Genomic DNA, 16,453 nt, shown 5'->3' with positions numbered 1-16,453 from the left:
AAGAGAAAATCCACAGAATAAAGAGAAATTAAAATTTCATTTTGTCTTTTTTTAAAAAAAAATGATGTTTATTTATTATTCATGAGAGACACAGAGACATAGGCAGGGGGAGAAGCAGGCTCCCTATGGGGATCCTGATGCGGGATTTGATCCTAAGACCCCAGGATCATGACCTAAGCCAAAGGCAGATGCTCAACCGCTGAGCCACCCAGGTGCCCTCATTTTGTCTTTTTAAACATAAGAGACAGCAGCTGCTGGCCAATCTAATAAGGAGAAAAAGACAAAGCAAACTAAACTAAATTAAATGTGAAGATACCAGATTTCTAAGTTCAGGAAAATATCATCTGCAACTGTGTGCTCTACTAATGTTTGAGCATTCTTTTTATTTTTCTTTTGAGAGAGAGGGAGAAAGAACAAGAGCACACACTGTGGGGAGGCAGAAGGAGAGAGAGAATCTCAGGCAGACTCTGCTGAGCACGGAGTCCAGTGTGGGGTTCAGTCCCACAACCCTGAGATCATGACCTGAGCTGAAATCAAGAGTCGGATGCTTAACTGAGCCACCCAGGTGCCCCATCTAATTTTTAATGCAGATGTCTTTACGTTTTTTTTTTTTTTAGATAAAAATGTGCCTATTAAAAAGTTTAAATGTAAAACTGGTCCAAAAGAGTGTAGCGTAGAGGGTTCTTCTTTGCCTGAGTCCTCCGTACCCCCTCCCTGGACAAAATCCTGTCACTGTTTTATAGCCTTAGAGCTGGTCTCTGTGTATGCAAATACACACACACACACACACACACACACACAAAGAATTTACTTAATGATAAACTTGGGAGCTTTTATGCTTGGTATAACATTTTTATGATTCATCCTTGCTGCAGTGTGTATCTGTACTTTGCTCCTTTTTATTGCTGAATAATATCACACTGTATAAACAGAGTATAGTTTGCTTCTCCATTCACAAGCTTTTGGATATTTGCATTGCTTTCACTGTTGGGCTATTGTGGATAAACAAACATTTGTGTACGTGTTTTTGTGTGATGTCTATTTTTATTTCACTTGGAGAGAGGTCTGGGAGTAGAATTGCTGGGTTATGTGGTAACTCTGTGGTTAACGTTTTAAAGACCTGCCACCCTGTTTTCCAAAGGGACCACTCTATTTCACATCTGCACCAGCAGTATATAAAGTTCCCATTTCTCCTCGTCCTCATCGACATTTGGACTGCTTTTTCCTTCATTATGGCCATTTGGTGGGGATGTGAGATGGCACCTAGTTTCCATACAGAACATTTTCATTCAGTTACTTAATTGAGAAATAATTTCTTAAATTTAAAACACTTGTATTACCATGTGTGTTAATACTACGTATTTTTCCATATGTCTTCTTTTATTTTTATTTTTTTTAATTTTTATTTATTTATGATAGAGAGAGAGAGAGAGAGAGGCAGAGACACAGGCAGAGGGAGAAGCAGGCTCCATGCACCGGGAGCCCGACGTGGGATTCGATCCCGGGTCTCCAGGATCGTGCCCCGGGCCAAAGGCAGGCAGGCGCTAAACCGCTGTGCCACCCAGGGATCCCCAAATGTCTTCTTTTAATACCATTGATTAACTGGTGTGTTTTAAATGAGTGTGAAGCTAAAGTAGCTTAAAGCAATTCCATTCCTTTGGCTGATTTTTTTTCTATTTTTAATACTGTTCCATAAAGTTTTATGTTAGGCACTTTAATAAGATGCCTTATGATGTTTGGAAGCCTCTCCATTACTGCCTGCCTCTCCCAACAAATAGTCCGTGATATAATTGTCTTCACTTTCTCGTTTTGATCTCATTCTAACTTAAAATGTTTATTATGAAATATTTAAGGCCTATAAGACACTTGTACTGTCTGTCCTTGTGGCTTACACAATATGCATTTACTTCTCACAGTTCCAGAGACAGGAAGTCCCCAGACCAAAATGCCAGCAGATCCAGGCTGGCGAGCACACCCTACCTTTGGAAATGGCCAGCGTCTCCTTGTATCCTCATGAGGTAGGGAGCAGAGAGGAAGCAGGCTCTCTCCCTGCCTCTTCTTGTAAGATTCCTGAATCCTCATGAGGGCTCCATCCTCATGACTCAGACACCAAAGGTCCCATCTCCAAATACAGTCACATTTAAGACTGTACGCGTCCACGTATAGACGGAGGTGGCGGGCGGGGGGGGGGGGGTCACAAACCTGTCTTTTCCTCTTTCTAATGACAGTACTTAGCCTCTGCTGTGTTGAAGGCGCCCTATTCACATAGATTTATTGAAATCCCTGGAACTTCACAGTTAAAGCTCTCCCTTCATAGATACACAGTCAGTGCACATGCTGATCTTTTGCCATTCTTCCTTTCTTCCTTTCTTCCACGTACTTTCCAGCCACTTTTCTTCTGGTCCATTCTGTATTGTTGGACAACATCTCTGTTAGGCATGTGTGCCAGGGTGTCATTTCATTGTGTTCTTGACGAAGCAGTGATTAATGCCTCTGGGATTTCTCATTAAGGAGAATGTTAATTCTTGGGGTGCCTAGGTGCTCAGTCAGTTAAGCATCTGCCCTTGGCTCAAGTCATGATCTCAGGATCCTGGGATCGAGTCCTGTGTCAGTCTCCCTGCTCAGTGGGGAATTTGCTTCTCCCTCTTCATCCGCCTCCCCCGCCACTGCTTGTGTGCTCTTGCTCTCTCTCTTTCTCTCTCTCTCATGCTGTCTTTCTCAAATAAATAAAATCCTTTAAAAAATGTTTATTCTTGACTGCCTCAAAAATTCTTCAAATGTAATAGAAGATAGCAAATCTTATCCTTTTGAGAGTTTTACTGGGAAAGGAAGTTAGCATCAGTGATGAGGATTATTCCATTATCATCTGAATGAATTGTCAAAAGTCTGCTGGATTCGATGGGCATACTCTGATGCCACAAATCACTGGAAGGTGAATGTCTGAGTTGGAGGAAGAAGAAGGGCTTCCTCTGGGCCACATATGGCAGGAGGTGACATCAGAAAAGGTTGGGCTGTGCACAGTTAGGGGACAAAAGGAGATGTGGTTGGGGAAGAACAAGAGCTGTGCATGAGGGCAAGGGGACTGTTCTGGGTCGAATGCCTCAGAGGTGTCTCCAGAGGAGGGGTAAGGGCTGGTGCCTGCCATACAGCGTTCCTCTTGGGACTTGGAATATTGAGAAGAGTGCCCTGTCTCCTCTCTTTAGGAGCCTGTGCTATGGAAACAACCTGCAAATCCAGCTCAGAGCGCAGGACATGGCTCAGGTACTCATGAGACCATCTCTGCTGACACCCTAGAATACCTATGATGAACCAGGAGGCCAAGTAGGTGTCCTCTACCCTTTACCTCCTCTCTTCCCCTCCAATCCATTCCCTCACTCCCCTACCTCTCCCTATCCAGACTGCTTCCCATCCAGATTTACCTCACTGGGCTGCCCCTCCTATGACAAGTCTACCTTTAGCCACCATTCAGCTTGAGAGTGAAAATCATCAGACACAGAAAATCAGGGGGGGCCTTGAGACAGAATCCAGTCTACCCATTTTATAGATGGTGTAACTGAAGCCCTGCTAGACAGTAGACTTACTCAAGGCCAGAGCATGAGTATATCAGCTAGGATAAGCTAGTTTATGCTTTAGTAACAACCACCAATGTCCTCGTGGCTTAGGACAGCAAAAGCTTACTTCTGCTCCTACTTCTTGTCTACTGTCAATCAACTAGGACCTCTGTTCCACATTATCCTCTTGCGGCCAGGAGCCGCCAAGTTCCGCAATACTGCTGATCCCTGTGGTAGAGGAAAAAGAAAGCACTGTGAATCATACATTGGCTCTTAATACTTCTTCACAAAAAAAAAAAAAAAATACTTCTTCACAGACATGACATGAGTCAATCTTTAGCGTATTTCATTGACCAAAGCAAGTTTCATGGCCATACCTGACTTCAAGGGGGTAGGGAAGTGCTCTTCTACCAAGGGCCTAGAAAAAGGAGAAAGAATATCTGTGAACAGCTCTAATGCCTACTGCAGAGAATTAGGTACAGAGCTGATCAGGAATGCTAGTCTCCTAACTCTGGGGCTGCATCCTTAGGGGACCATCCAGCACTTGGGGCTGAGAATCTTTCTACTATAATCCTCTGTCTCCAAGGCTACTTTCTGTAGGAGCCTCAATGACCAAGAATACTGTAAATGTGCTTTTTCTCCCACGGATGGTTATCCTTAAAAAGCGTGATGCCTTTCCCCAAGGAGACTAAGCACTAATAGTAGAAACCAAGGCATTGTGTCTAACTAGCAGGAGGACAGGTTTGAGGGCGAGGGACTTCCCCAGAATTATACACCTAGACACTCCTTGCTTCTACCTGGCAGCTTGCCATTCTGGCTTATTTCTTTATGGCCACATCATGGACTTTGAACACTGTAGCCCAGAAGAGAAGCTGTGCCCTCGGCCGTAACCACATTCTCTTACCAAGATCACACAGAGTCCAGAGACTTAGTCCTTGTCTGGTGCCATCCAGGGCTCCAAGGTCTAGGAAATTTATCTCCCCAACAGGCAAGAAATCTCAGTTCTGAGCCTGGCTCTGCCATGGACTTCTAATATGACCTTGGGTATACCCTTGGCTTTCGTCTGTCTTCCCATCCATCCATGTGGGATGGTGATCCTTGCCTACCCCATGCATGTGAGCATGTTTCACGAATTCTACAGCTCTTTGGCTATTAGTCCAGTTGCCAAAGTATGTCCAGAGGGGGCTAGGACACATGCCCAATAGGCCTTTGCCAGGAGTCAAGGGGAGCAGCTACAGTCTGAACTGCAGGACACAGAGTTCTGTCCCCAGCTTCTGAGAGTTGGTAAGGCTGCTCTCCTGGGTAAGCCTCCCACTCTTTTCAGAGTTGGAAGCTGGGTCTCTGCAGTTGTGAGGATTATATGAGATACATAAAGCACTTAGAACAGTGTCTCGCCCATAGTATGTGCTTTCTAAGTGTTTGCTCCTCTTGGTAAGGAAATAATACCAAAAGTATATTTGGAAATGTTACATATGTTCCACCACGTAATGGACCACCAATTAGTTAACAAATACTCAATTTTTGGACATTTAGGTTGCTTCCAACTTTTATCTATTACAAATAATCTTGCAGTGAACAGCTTTGTAAGTAAAATCTTTATGTACATAATTATTTCTGAAGGCTAGAGTGCTAGAAATTGAATTGCTGAATCAATTTTTAATTTTTTTAAAGCTTTGCTGTGGGGCAGCCCCTGTGGCACAGCAGTTTAGCGCCGCCTGCAGCCTGGGGTGTGATCCTGGAGACCCGGGATTGAGTCCCACGTCGGGCTCCCTGCATGGAGCCTGCTTCTCCCTCTGCCTGTGTCTCTGCCTCTCTCTCTCTCTCTCTCTCTCTCTCTGTCTCTATGAATAAATAAATAAAATCTTTTTTAAAAAAAAGATTTAAAGCTTTGCTGTGTAAGTGTCCCTTGCCTTATATTGGTACTCCTACCGGCAGGTTGTTTGAGAGTGCCAGTTTAGAAGAGGAGAGTTTGCAGAGAGAGAGAGATGTTTTGTATTAGTTAGGATTTGATTTCACTATGAGTAGCAAAAAGCCCTTAAAAAAAAGTGGTTTATTTGTTTTATAAATTCAATATCTTTTAAAAATATTTTATCTATTCATTTGACACAGAGAGAGCACAAAGCAGGGGAAGCGACAGGCAGAAGGAGAGTGAGAAGCAGGCTCCCTGCTCAGGGCTTGATCTCAGGACCCCAAAGGCAGATACCTAACCGACTGAGCCACCCAGGTGCTCTGACAATAGTGCTTTAAATAGAAATGTATTTCCTTATTATGTAAGAGAAGTTCAGGACAGGTGGGAAGCCTTACCCTCTGCCTTCTTTGGCACTGGCTTCCACCTCATGATCCAGTAGGCTACCCAAGGCTTAGCCATCACCTTGACATTCCAACCAACAGGAGGAAGCAAAAAAGGGTATACAGCACTTCTGTCTGTATCCCATTGGCCAATACTTAGTAAGATGGCCTATTCTAACTGCAAGGGAGTCTGGGAAATAGACTTTATTCCAGATGACCAGGAAATATTCAGGGGTTCTCATACTAAAGCGGAAGTGGAGAACAAAGTAGGAGCGACAACCAGTTGTCTCTGCCATGAGCTTAGCTTAGACAGAGAGCAGCACAAATAGGTCCATGGAAACGAGAAAAAAATAAAGCATCCTTAGGGGACCATCCACAGGGGATGAACTGGACCATTTCAGAGCCAGGACTCAGGCACAACTAAGCGGGCAGTAAGGAGTATAAAAGGAGCAGGCTGTTCTCTGGAACCCATCCTTGGGCACAGGCATTGAGACTCCATGAAAAAGCCACCTGTCTGCCTAGCTCCTGCCCCCACCAGATGTGGGAGATGGTTCTTGGCTATCCCTTTTGCCTTCCATCCCAGTTGAGTTGTCCCCCTGCTCACCTGTCCATCCACCTCACTTGTCACCCAATTTGCCTGCTCCCCAGCTCACTTGCCGACTCTGTCCCTGCAGGGCCAGCTCCTCATGGACCACGTTAGCTTCCAGCTGGGTACCACTAACCTGTGGAGCTGGCTCGTGAGGCTGCTCAGCAAAGACCCAGAATGGCTGAATGCCAAGGTGAAGTTCTTCCTCCCCAAGATGGACCTGAGCTCTGGGGACGAGGCCCAGGACACCACACAGAGGGTCATCCTACAGCTCAGAAGATTGTACACCCAAGGTCGGGCCACTTGGCAGGCGTTCATCCACTGTGTGTGCATGGAGCTCGATGTGCCACTGGACCTGGAGGTGCCACTGCTGAGCACTTGGGGCCATGGAGATGGTAAGAGCAGGCAGGAGAGGCACAGAGCTGCCGGCCACCCCCCATCATGGGGGGCCAGGGAGGCCCAGGCTGGGACCCACCTGAGTCACACAAAGATGACATGGTCAAGCCAAACAAATTCTTTGTTTCTGAGCCCTTTTCACAATAAATTCTGTCACCAAAATGTCTGGGGACCCAGAAGACCCCTTCTTCCACCTTGCCTCACTCTAGTTGCCTGGAAAAGCTGGGTACAAGGAGAAAAAGGACCAGTGACTCCTTTCTGCCAAGAAATTCCAAATAGCCCACAATGCTTAAGAAGTTTCTTTTTGCAGCAAGATCAGGAGCAGCCATGGGGAGAGCCCTCCAGCCTCTGGGGATGGGCACGTGCCTTGAACTCTGTTCAGTTCCACAGATGTTTCTTGGCACCTTCTGCTTACACAGCATCGTGGGGAAGCAGAACAGTGAGGGGCAACGGTGTTCTTGGAGAGGAAGTGAGAACCCACTCAAAAGCTCTAGCACAAGGCTGAGTATAGGAAGTGCAGGGTGTTCACAGTGCACGTTTGTGTGTATAATCACACATGCATGTGCATAAACACACATGCCCATGCAGACATATGCACACACAGACCTGCATATACGTGCACATTTCTGCCCACGACTGCTTTCCCCCGTTGTGCCTTCCACAGACTGCTGAATGTCAACCTTATTTCTCTCCCTGCTGAGGACCCACCCTGTTGGATGAGGCCTGAGCCAGACACCGGGCCAGAGCTGGTCCCAGGGCAGCCTGCCACATCCCCATAGCATGCTACATTCCCCCCTCTCTTTCAGGGTTCCCCAGCCAGCTGGGGGCTGGTGAAGAAAGCCAACCTGCCTCTCAGCTCCACCACGGTGAGGCCCGGGGTTGTGAATGAGGAGGTGTGGGAGGTGGGCACACTCAGTCCCCGCGTTGAGCTGGGAGGAGGCTGATGGTGGCTAGGCACAGTCATCCCCCTTCAACCAGCCTCCTCATCCCCAAGCACATCTGCACATTTCCCTGCCTCCCACCCCATGGCTCCTAGCCACACCTCCTCCCCCTCTGAACACCTAAAGGCTTTGGCCTGCCCTGATACCTGTTCCCAGAGGTCAGAGCTGGAGCTTCCTGAGAGAGTGGGAAGTTGTCAGCCCTTGGGCAATGCCAGGATCCTGTCTTCTTGCACTAGAGGAAGCGGGTTCTCACCCTGTCCCCAGGCCCCAGGCCTCATCCCCCAAACCCACTGACTCAAGCCCCTCATCATTCAGGTGCTCTGGGGTCCAATACTGACCCACAAACTGCCATCCACACCCTGGCCACCTCTTACTGATTTTCTGAAGGAACAACGAGAGGTCAGTGATCAAATGGTGACCACCTTCTTGATTCACAGGCCACACTCTATTCTCCGAATCTCTGTTTCTTTTTCTTTTTCTTGTGGCAAAATACACATACCATGGAACTTCTGTCTTCACTGTTTTTAAGTATACGGTTCAGTGGTATTAAATCCACTCTTTTTGTGTGGCCGTCACCACTATCCGTCTCCAGAACCCTTTCTGTCTTGGAAAACTGAAACTCTGTCCCGATTAAACAGTAACTCCCCAGTCTCCTCTCCCTGAGCTCCTGGGAACCAGCATTTTACTTTCTTTCTTTCTTTATGATTCTGACTAATTTCAGTACCGTCTATAAGTGGAATCATTTTGTGACTGGCTCATTTCACTCAGCATCATGTCCTTCAGGTACCTCCAGAATTTCCTTCCTTTTGAAGGCTGATGAACATTCATTATCTGTGTACACCACCCTTGGCTTATCCATCCACCCACGGATAAATACTTGGATTGCTTCCACAGTGTAGCTATCATGAATAATGCTGCCGTGACCATCAGTGAACAAATATTTCTTCAAAATCCTGCTTTCAGTTCCTTTTGAGTATATCTTTGGAATTCAGGGTCATTTGGTAATTTGATCTTTAATTTCTTGAGGCACTTCCATACTGTTTTCACATCTGCAATGCCATTTTACATTCCGACCAACAGCACATGAGGGTTGCAAACTCTCCACATCTTCACCAACACTTGTTTTCTGTTTGCTTTTTTTAATAGTAGCTATCGTGATGGGTGTGTGGTGATATTGGTCTCACTCTAATTTTGATTTGTGTTTCCCCAATGATTGGTGGTGCTGAGCACATTTCATGTACTCATTGGATATTCTTATGCCTTCTTTGGAGATATGTCTCTTTAAGTTCTTTGTCCATTTTTCAAATCATCTTTTTTTTTGCTGTTGTTAAGTTTAGGGGTTCTCTACATATTCTAGATATTAACCCCTCTTCAGATATATGTTTTGCAGATATCTCTCATTCTTTAGGTTTTCTTTTTTACTCCTAGATAGTGTCTTTTGATGCATAAAATGTTTTTCACTTTCATGAAGCCCATTTTGTCTGTTTTTTCTTGTGTACCTGTGCCTTGGTGCCATATCCAAGAAATAATTACCAAATCCAATGTTCTGAAGCTTTTGCCATGTTTTCTTCTAAAAGTTTTATAGGTTGGGGTCTTATATCTAAGTCCTTGATCCATTTTGAATTAGTTTTTTTTATGTGATATTAGATAAGAGTGCAACTTCATTCTCTTGTGTGGGGACATCCAGTTTTCCCAGTACCATTTTTTGAGAAGATTGTCCATTCCCCATTAAATGGACTTGGCACCCTTATTAAAAATTGTTTGACCCTATATGTAAAGGTTTCTTTCTGGGCTCTCTATTCTATTCCTATTGGTCTATATGTCTGTCTTCATGCCAGTGCCACACTGTTTTTGATTACTGCAGTTTTGTAGTAAGCTTTGAAATTAGGAAGTGCAAGTCCTCCAACTTTGCCCCCCCCTTTTTTTCAAGAGTATTTTGGCTCTTTGGGGTCCCGGGGGATTCCATATGAATTTTAGGATTGGTTTTCCCATTTCTGCAGAACAGGTCATTGGGATTTGGTGGGAATTGTGTTGAATCTGTAGATCATTTGGGGTAAGACTGCCATCTTAACAATATAAAGGCTTCCAGGCCTTGTGCCTGGGATGCATTTCCATTTATTTGCACCTTCTTTAATTTCTTTCAACAATGTGTTGTAGCTTTCATCGTACATGTTTTCTACCTTCTTGGTTAATGTTTAAGCATTTCATTCTTTCAATGCTTTCATAAATGGAATGGTTTTCTTAATTTCCCTTTTAGGTATTCATTGTGTGTAGAAATGCAGCTCATTTTTGCAGGTTGACTTTGTATTATGCTACTTTGCTGAATTCATTTATTAGTTCTGAAAAACTTTTTTGTGGAATTTTTAAGGTTTTCTACATATAACAGATGACCCTGTCATCTGCAAAAAGATTTTTCTTCTTCCTTTCCAATGTGGATGCCTTTTATTCCTTTTTCTTGCTCAATTGCTCTGGCTAGGACTTCCAGTGCTATGTTGAATAGAAAGGGTGAAAGCAGCCATCCTTGATCTTAAAGAGAAAGCTTTCTGTCTTTCACCATTGCATCTGACATTCGTTGTACATTCAGAACCTTTATTCCTGTAGAAGTATGGGCTTTTTATGGCAATAACATCAACAGGAAACATCCTGTTTCCTTTGACAGGAAACATCCACCCCACAATCTCAGATCCTCAGGAGATCAAAACTACTTAATCTTGGTCCCTGTCCCTTCTGGTCCATATCATTGAGCTGGCATAATTATCACATGGCTGTGACCAGGCCTAATTGATATTTGGACAGTGAGTCCCTTATTAATAGACTTGACAGAATGTTAAAATACTCCTAAACTGGTTCCAGTCCCTCTCTGGGATCTCCGAGTCTCCCTGCAACCCAGCACCTAAGAAGCCAACGCGGCCGTGCAAGGGGCCTGCTCAGGGCTGCTCTGATTGGTCGCTGATGCCTAGCTTTAGGAATATCCCATTTTACTTCTTCAAATTCCTCCCTAAATCCTCTTGCCTTTCCTCCCCCCCTCTGTCCTCTCTCCCCTTCCTTCTTGTTTCCCTTCTTTCTGTCTTCCTTTCCCAACCTCTTCAGAAAGGCATTAAAGTGACTCTTGACAATACACAACCAGACAAGAATTCAAGAAACCAATAAAGAAAGTAGGAAATGTGGGAGATAGGAACTAAAACACACTGGCACAACAGGGAGGCAAGGCCTGACCAAGCCCATTGGAAACTCTGCTTTTCTAACCAGCAGTGGCCTTGACAGACCTGGCTCTTTCCCACACCATTCAGTGCTCAGGCCTGAGTGTTTCTTAGGCTGCTGGCTGTGGGCCCAGCTTCCTACATCCTAGACTGGGAGATCCCCATCCCAGAAGCTGCAGGCTTCTCACCCAGGGTAGGACCCACTTCTGCAAACAGAAGCTGGTGTTGATGCAACCTTTGCCCACTACCTGCCCTCATTCAGTCCCTGGGTGCAGAGACACTTGTCTGTCTACTGCCTACTTGTGGACTGGAGCTCCCCAAAGGTGCTTGATACCCCCTCAACCCAAGTCCCCAAACTTCACCCCTTACTCTTCTTTCATTCTTTCCAGGTCTGAAGCGGCCTCATCAGAGCTGTGGGTCCTCACCCCGCCTGAAGCAGTGCAGGAATCATCAGCTCGGTAGGTACTAAGGTAGGAAAGGACCCAGACCTCTAGATTGCACTGGAGCCAGGACCCAGATCCTGGACTCTGTGCCCTGCTAACAAGCCTCCATGAACCTAGCACCTCTTGTCTTAGGTGCAGCAGAGATGACTGGAGGTCCTGGGTGGGCAGAAGATAGGGCTGAGTCTGGCAAGAAGGGCCTCCCCACTAAGAGGCCGCAGGGCCTTCTCCAGAGGTGGCACAGCTGAGGGAGCTTGAGGCATCCCAGCAGATTGCAGCTTCATCATCTGGGCTTTACCAGGACACTCCCCTACTCCATGCCTGCAGGACTGAGAGCCTGAAGGAGGTGATCAATATGACCTCAGACTTGGGCCCTCATTGACTGGGTGAGAGATGGGCAAGATACCAGGAAGAACCGTGCTCACCACAAGGCATGGGGGCTGCTGAGGGCTGCAGGCCAGAGGGAGTCAAAAAGATAGAACTTCTCTCATTCCCTACCAGTTGTCCCCAGCATCCCCTGACAGAAGCCCTGGTTCTTCCCCTGGACCACCCAAGTGATCCAGCAATTAAAAAGTCAATGCCTGGGGTAGCCCAGGTGGCTCAGTGGTTTAGCGCCACCTTCAGCCCGGCGCCTGATCCTGGAGTCCCGGGATCGAGTCCCGCGTCAGGCTCCCTGCATGGAGCCTGCTTCTCCCTCTGCCTGTGTCTCTGCCTCTCTCTCTCTCTCTCTCTCTCTCTCTCTCTCTCCCTCATGAGTAAATAAATAAAATCTTAAAAAAGAAAAAAAAAAGTCACCTGGCACCGTAAGGGCCCAGCTCTGGTTCTGACTGGTCAGTGCCTAGGCCTACAGGTTGTTAGCACTCACCCCTGGGTGCTGCAAACCTGAAATATTGGACAGGCAAACAGGCTACTCAGATACACAGTAAGAGTTTGTTCTAGGATGTTGCAAAGGAAGCACCCCACTTCCCCTCTGCAGCCACCCATCTCACCGACAACTTTATACCACCTATATTGTTGCAAAACAAACAGAGCCATAATCTACACTCCCCTAGCCAGACTTCCCCCATTTCAATGGCCCCTAAGAATCTGGTTGGCGCAAGAGTCCCTGTGTGTTCTTGCCAGTCCCCACCACCCCTTACACATATGGCTGAGGCCACAGGCTCCCAACAACCAATCCTGGGGTGAGGGGACCTGGGAGTGGGAGGCCTCCGCCCTCATGCCTCTCCCTGCCCCCTGCAGAATTGGCCAGGAGGTACCTGAAGTTGCTGAGGACTTCTGCCCAGCAGCGCTACGGCAGTAGGATTCCCGGGCCGGGGCAACCCCTTGCCTTCCACCAGGCCTACATCCCCCCAATCCTGCAGTGGAGCCGGACCACGGCCCCCTTCAGTGCTCAGGACGGGGCTGTAGTGGGGGACCCCAAGGCAGAAGATGACGCGGACGTGAGCATCCGGGACCTCTTCAGCACCAGGGCCGACAAGGGCCCGAGGGTGACGGTGCTCCTGGGGAAGGCAGGCATGGGCAAGACCACGCTGGCCCACCGGCTCTGCCAGAGGTGGGCCGCTGGCCAGCTTGACCGCTTCCAGGCTCTGTTCCTGTTTGAATTCCGTCAACTCAATCTGATCACCAGTTCCGTGACGCTGCCCCAGCTGCTGTTTGACCTGTACCTGAGCCCCGAGGCGGGCTCCGACTCGGTCTTCCAGTACCTGGAGGAGCATGCTGGAGGAGTCCTGCTGATCTTTGATGGGCTGGACCAGGCCCTCCACTCGCATTCCAGCACGGAGGCTGAAGGCCCCGAGGCCCCAAGTCCAGCCCTTGCCCTCTTCTCCGGGCTCTGCCGGGGGACCATCCTGCCTGGCTGCTGGGTTTTGGCCACCTCCCGTCCAGGGAAGCTGCCCGACTGCCTGCCCACAGAGGCAGCCACGGTCCACATGTGGGGCTTTGACAGGCCACGGGTGGAGGAGTATGTGGGCCGCTTCTTCAGTGACCAAGAGTGGCAGGAGGCAGCCCTAGCAGAGCTGCGAGAAAACAGGCATCTCCAGAGCATGTGTGCGGTGCCTGCACTGTGCCAAGTCACCTGCCTCTGCCTCCACCATCTGCTCCCAGGCAGCTCTCCAGGCCAGTCTGCAGCCCTCCTGCCCACCGTGACTCAGAACTATGTACAGATGGTGTCCACTCTCAGCCCCCGTGGGCACCTGCCTCCTGAGTCTCTGCTGGGCCTCAGTGAGATGGCTCTGAGGGGCCTGGAGACTGGGAAGGTTATCTTCTCTGTAGGTGACATCTCTCCACCCATGGTGGCTTTTGGGGCAGCCCTCGGCTTGTTGACCTCCTTCTGCATCTGCACAGGCCCTGGGCACCAGGGTATAGGCTATGCTTTCACCCACCTCAGCCTTCAAGAGTTTTTTGCCGCCTTGTACCTGATGGCCAGCCCCAAGGTGGACAAAAATGCACTTGCCCGCCATGTCACCCTCAATTCTCGCTGGGTGCTACGGACCAAAGCTAGACTAGGCCTCTTAGACCACCTCCCCACCTTCCTGGCAGGGCTGGCATCCTATGCCTGCCGACCCTTCCTTAGCCATGTGGCCCAGCAGGATGAGATGTGGGTGAGTGACAAGCAGGCTGCAGTGATGCTGGCTTTGAGGAAGTTGGCCATTCGCAGGCTCACAGGACCCAAGGTTGTAGCACTCTGTCACTGCGTGGGTGAGACCCAGGAGCCTGAGCTGGCCAGACTCATGGCCCAAAGTCTCCCCAGTCACCTGTCCTTCCACAATTTCCCACTCACCTATACAGACCTGTCTGCCCTGACCAACATCTTGAGGCATAGGAATGCCTCCATCCACCTGGATTTTGAGGGCTGCCCCCTGGAGCCCCACTGCCCCGAGGCCCTGGCAGGCTGTAAGCAGATAGAGAATCTCAGGTGAGAGTAAGGTCAGGGAAGAACTGGGGAGGATCTGGGAAGGAAGTGGGCTTTGAAAGAGTGGAGTCAGCCAGACCCTTGCTGAGGGAGGCTGGGTGAGAATCTCGGACATCAGAGCAAACAGTCGGAACTGCCCCTCAGCCTGAGACCCAGTTGGGAAGCTCCATGCCTCCCAAGACCTTAGGATCCAGCTGGCTCTCAACTGGACTTTATTATTGTGGTTGCTGGGCCTTTCAAGTCTCCTTCTCCCTCTCAGCCATGGGACGGAGCCTCTGACATTGGAAGTCATTTGACTTTGGGCAGGTTACTTCTCAGCCTGAGTTTCTTCATCCCGAAAATGAATCAGTAATAATACTGATGGCATGAGCTTGTTGTGAGAACCAAATAAGAGAATACAGGGAAAACCCTCTGTAGCAAGTGCCTGGCACACAGTGATGGCTCAGTATGTGTAGTACTAGCTAGAGCAAAGGTGAGGCTCAGTAACAGAGAACACCCTTGCAAATACAGTGGATTAAATAATGTTGAATTTTGTTTCACTGTCATGGAGCACTCAGAAGTAAGTGGTCCGGGTCTCTGAGATGACTCAGCTTCATGTGGTCATTCAGGGACCCAGGTCCCTTCCACTGGTGCTCCATCATCTCCTTCAGCTTTTGGATCTGCATGGTCAAAGCTGGGTCATGGGCATATCCATGCTGTGCTTGAAGGGAAGGGAAGGGGAGCGTGCATTAGACTCACCCAATGTATTAAAGCTCACACAGCCATGGAGATAGGGCACATCCCTTCCACTCACATTCCAGTGGTGAGAAAGTAGCTGTGTAGCCACTCTGAGCTGCAAGGGAGGCTGAAAGTGCCATCTGTGACTGGGAAACTGTGTTCCCAGTTAGAGCTCTATCAGTGGAAAATGGGTTTCAATGGACATTTACAGTCTCTGCCATAATATGGATTTGTTAGTACTATAAACGACAGCTACCACTGCTGTTAACATAACTATTCAGTTCCATCTGTCAGAGAAAGGGGTGCATGGTGGCTTTTAAGCCCTGCTCAGCATTGAACCTCTGCTACCTTGCCTCTTCCTGTGGCAGCTTTAAGAGCAGGAAATGTGGGGATGCCTTTGCAGAAGCCCTCTCCAAGAGCCTGCCAACAATGGAGAGCCTGAAGAAGCTCGGGTGAGCCAGGGCTTGGATCTAAGAGGGATCCTCAACCAGGAACGCCGAGAATTCTCCCCTTTCCCTTTGACCCTGCACAGGACAGATTCCTGCCCTTACCTCCTTTCCCATCCCTGTTCTTTCCCACCCTCCTTGCTTACCCTGCAGGTTAGCAGGATGTAAGATCACTGCCCGAGGCATCAGCCACCTGATGCAGGCTTTGCGCCTCTGTCCACAGCTGGAAGAGATCAGGTGAGTGATCTCCAGGAAGACCTGCTGGTTAGTGGGACAAGTCACTTCCCAGGTCCCTGGGACCCCCACCCTGACCCAGAGCCTATAATGAGTTCTACATATTCTATCGAATCTGACAAGTTATTTTTCAGTCAGACCCAGAGAGGGGAGGCATTGGTCCAAGAACTGCGTGGGGCTGGATCTAAATACCAGGCTCACAAAGACCCTAGCACTGCTTCCTTCATCTAATATTTTGGGCTGTCTTGAATGACCTTGAGTTTTGAGGGACCCTCCCCTCTTTCTGTGACCCTGAGAGAAGGGATGACAGTGTAGGCAGGTGTCAGCCATTATGTGTATACATACATACATGAAACACACACATACCTTCATATTCATGCATGTATGTGTACACACTTGCACTCACCCCTCACTTGAGCATATGCTCCCCTCATATGCACATTTGTAGGTGTGTGCACATGCTTGCACACTTAGATCCACATACACATTTAGATGCAAGTACATACGAACTAAGCACATGTGCACAAATATACTCCTGCTGGTGTTTGTGATGAGTAGCCTAGGAGGGGTGGGGCCAAGGAACCTTCTCCACAGCTTATTGGCAGAACCACCACTAGCTTATATGGCATCTTTATGAGATTTAGAAAAAGCACTCTTTGTCCAGAGAGATGCAGCCTGGCACTAGGTCATCCCGCTTGTTGAGTGGAGTGTTAGCTGGACCACAGCTCCTATTTTCTTCAGC

The 16,453-nt window shown here is 48.2% G+C and overlaps 1 protein-coding gene across 13 annotated transcripts in view; it reads left to right on the top strand.

The window, feature by feature from the left end:
• NLRC5 (NLR family CARD domain containing 5) overlaps positions 1 to 16,453 on the top strand; it is an 81,155-nt gene that overhangs the window by 18,186 nt on the left and 46,516 nt on the right. For 6 of the 13 annotated variants that reach the window (XR_012000050.1, XM_072750176.1, XM_072750178.1 and 3 more), the window contains exons 2-8: positions 3,204 to 3,321; positions 6,515 to 6,821; positions 7,629 to 7,688; positions 11,353 to 11,421; positions 12,643 to 14,317; positions 15,400 to 15,483; positions 15,631 to 15,714. Coding sequence is in view for 12 of the 13 variants with exons in the window: in XM_072750176.1 (XP_072606277.1) it covers positions 6,527 to 6,821; positions 7,629 to 7,688; positions 11,353 to 11,421; positions 12,643 to 14,317; positions 15,400 to 15,483; positions 15,631 to 15,714 (2,267 nt within the window). In the remaining variant the exon portion in view is untranslated. Of the gene's footprint in view, positions 1 to 1,916; positions 2,019 to 3,203; positions 3,322 to 6,514; positions 6,822 to 7,628; positions 7,689 to 11,352; positions 11,422 to 12,642; positions 14,318 to 15,399; positions 15,484 to 15,630; positions 15,715 to 16,453 lie in introns of those variants that run through there. The other 7 variants (XM_072750180.1, XM_072750182.1, XM_072750179.1 and 4 more) reach the window with 4 other exon arrangements.

The sequence above is a fragment of the Vulpes vulpes genome, chromosome 2 (genome assembly GCF_048418805.1).
Source record: "Vulpes vulpes isolate BD-2025 chromosome 2, VulVul3, whole genome shotgun sequence".
Lineage (NCBI taxonomy): Eukaryota > Metazoa > Chordata > Mammalia > Carnivora > Canidae > Vulpes > Vulpes vulpes.
The sequence above is the reverse complement of the archived record's forward strand: the minus strand, read 5'-3'. Positions and strand labels throughout refer to the sequence as shown.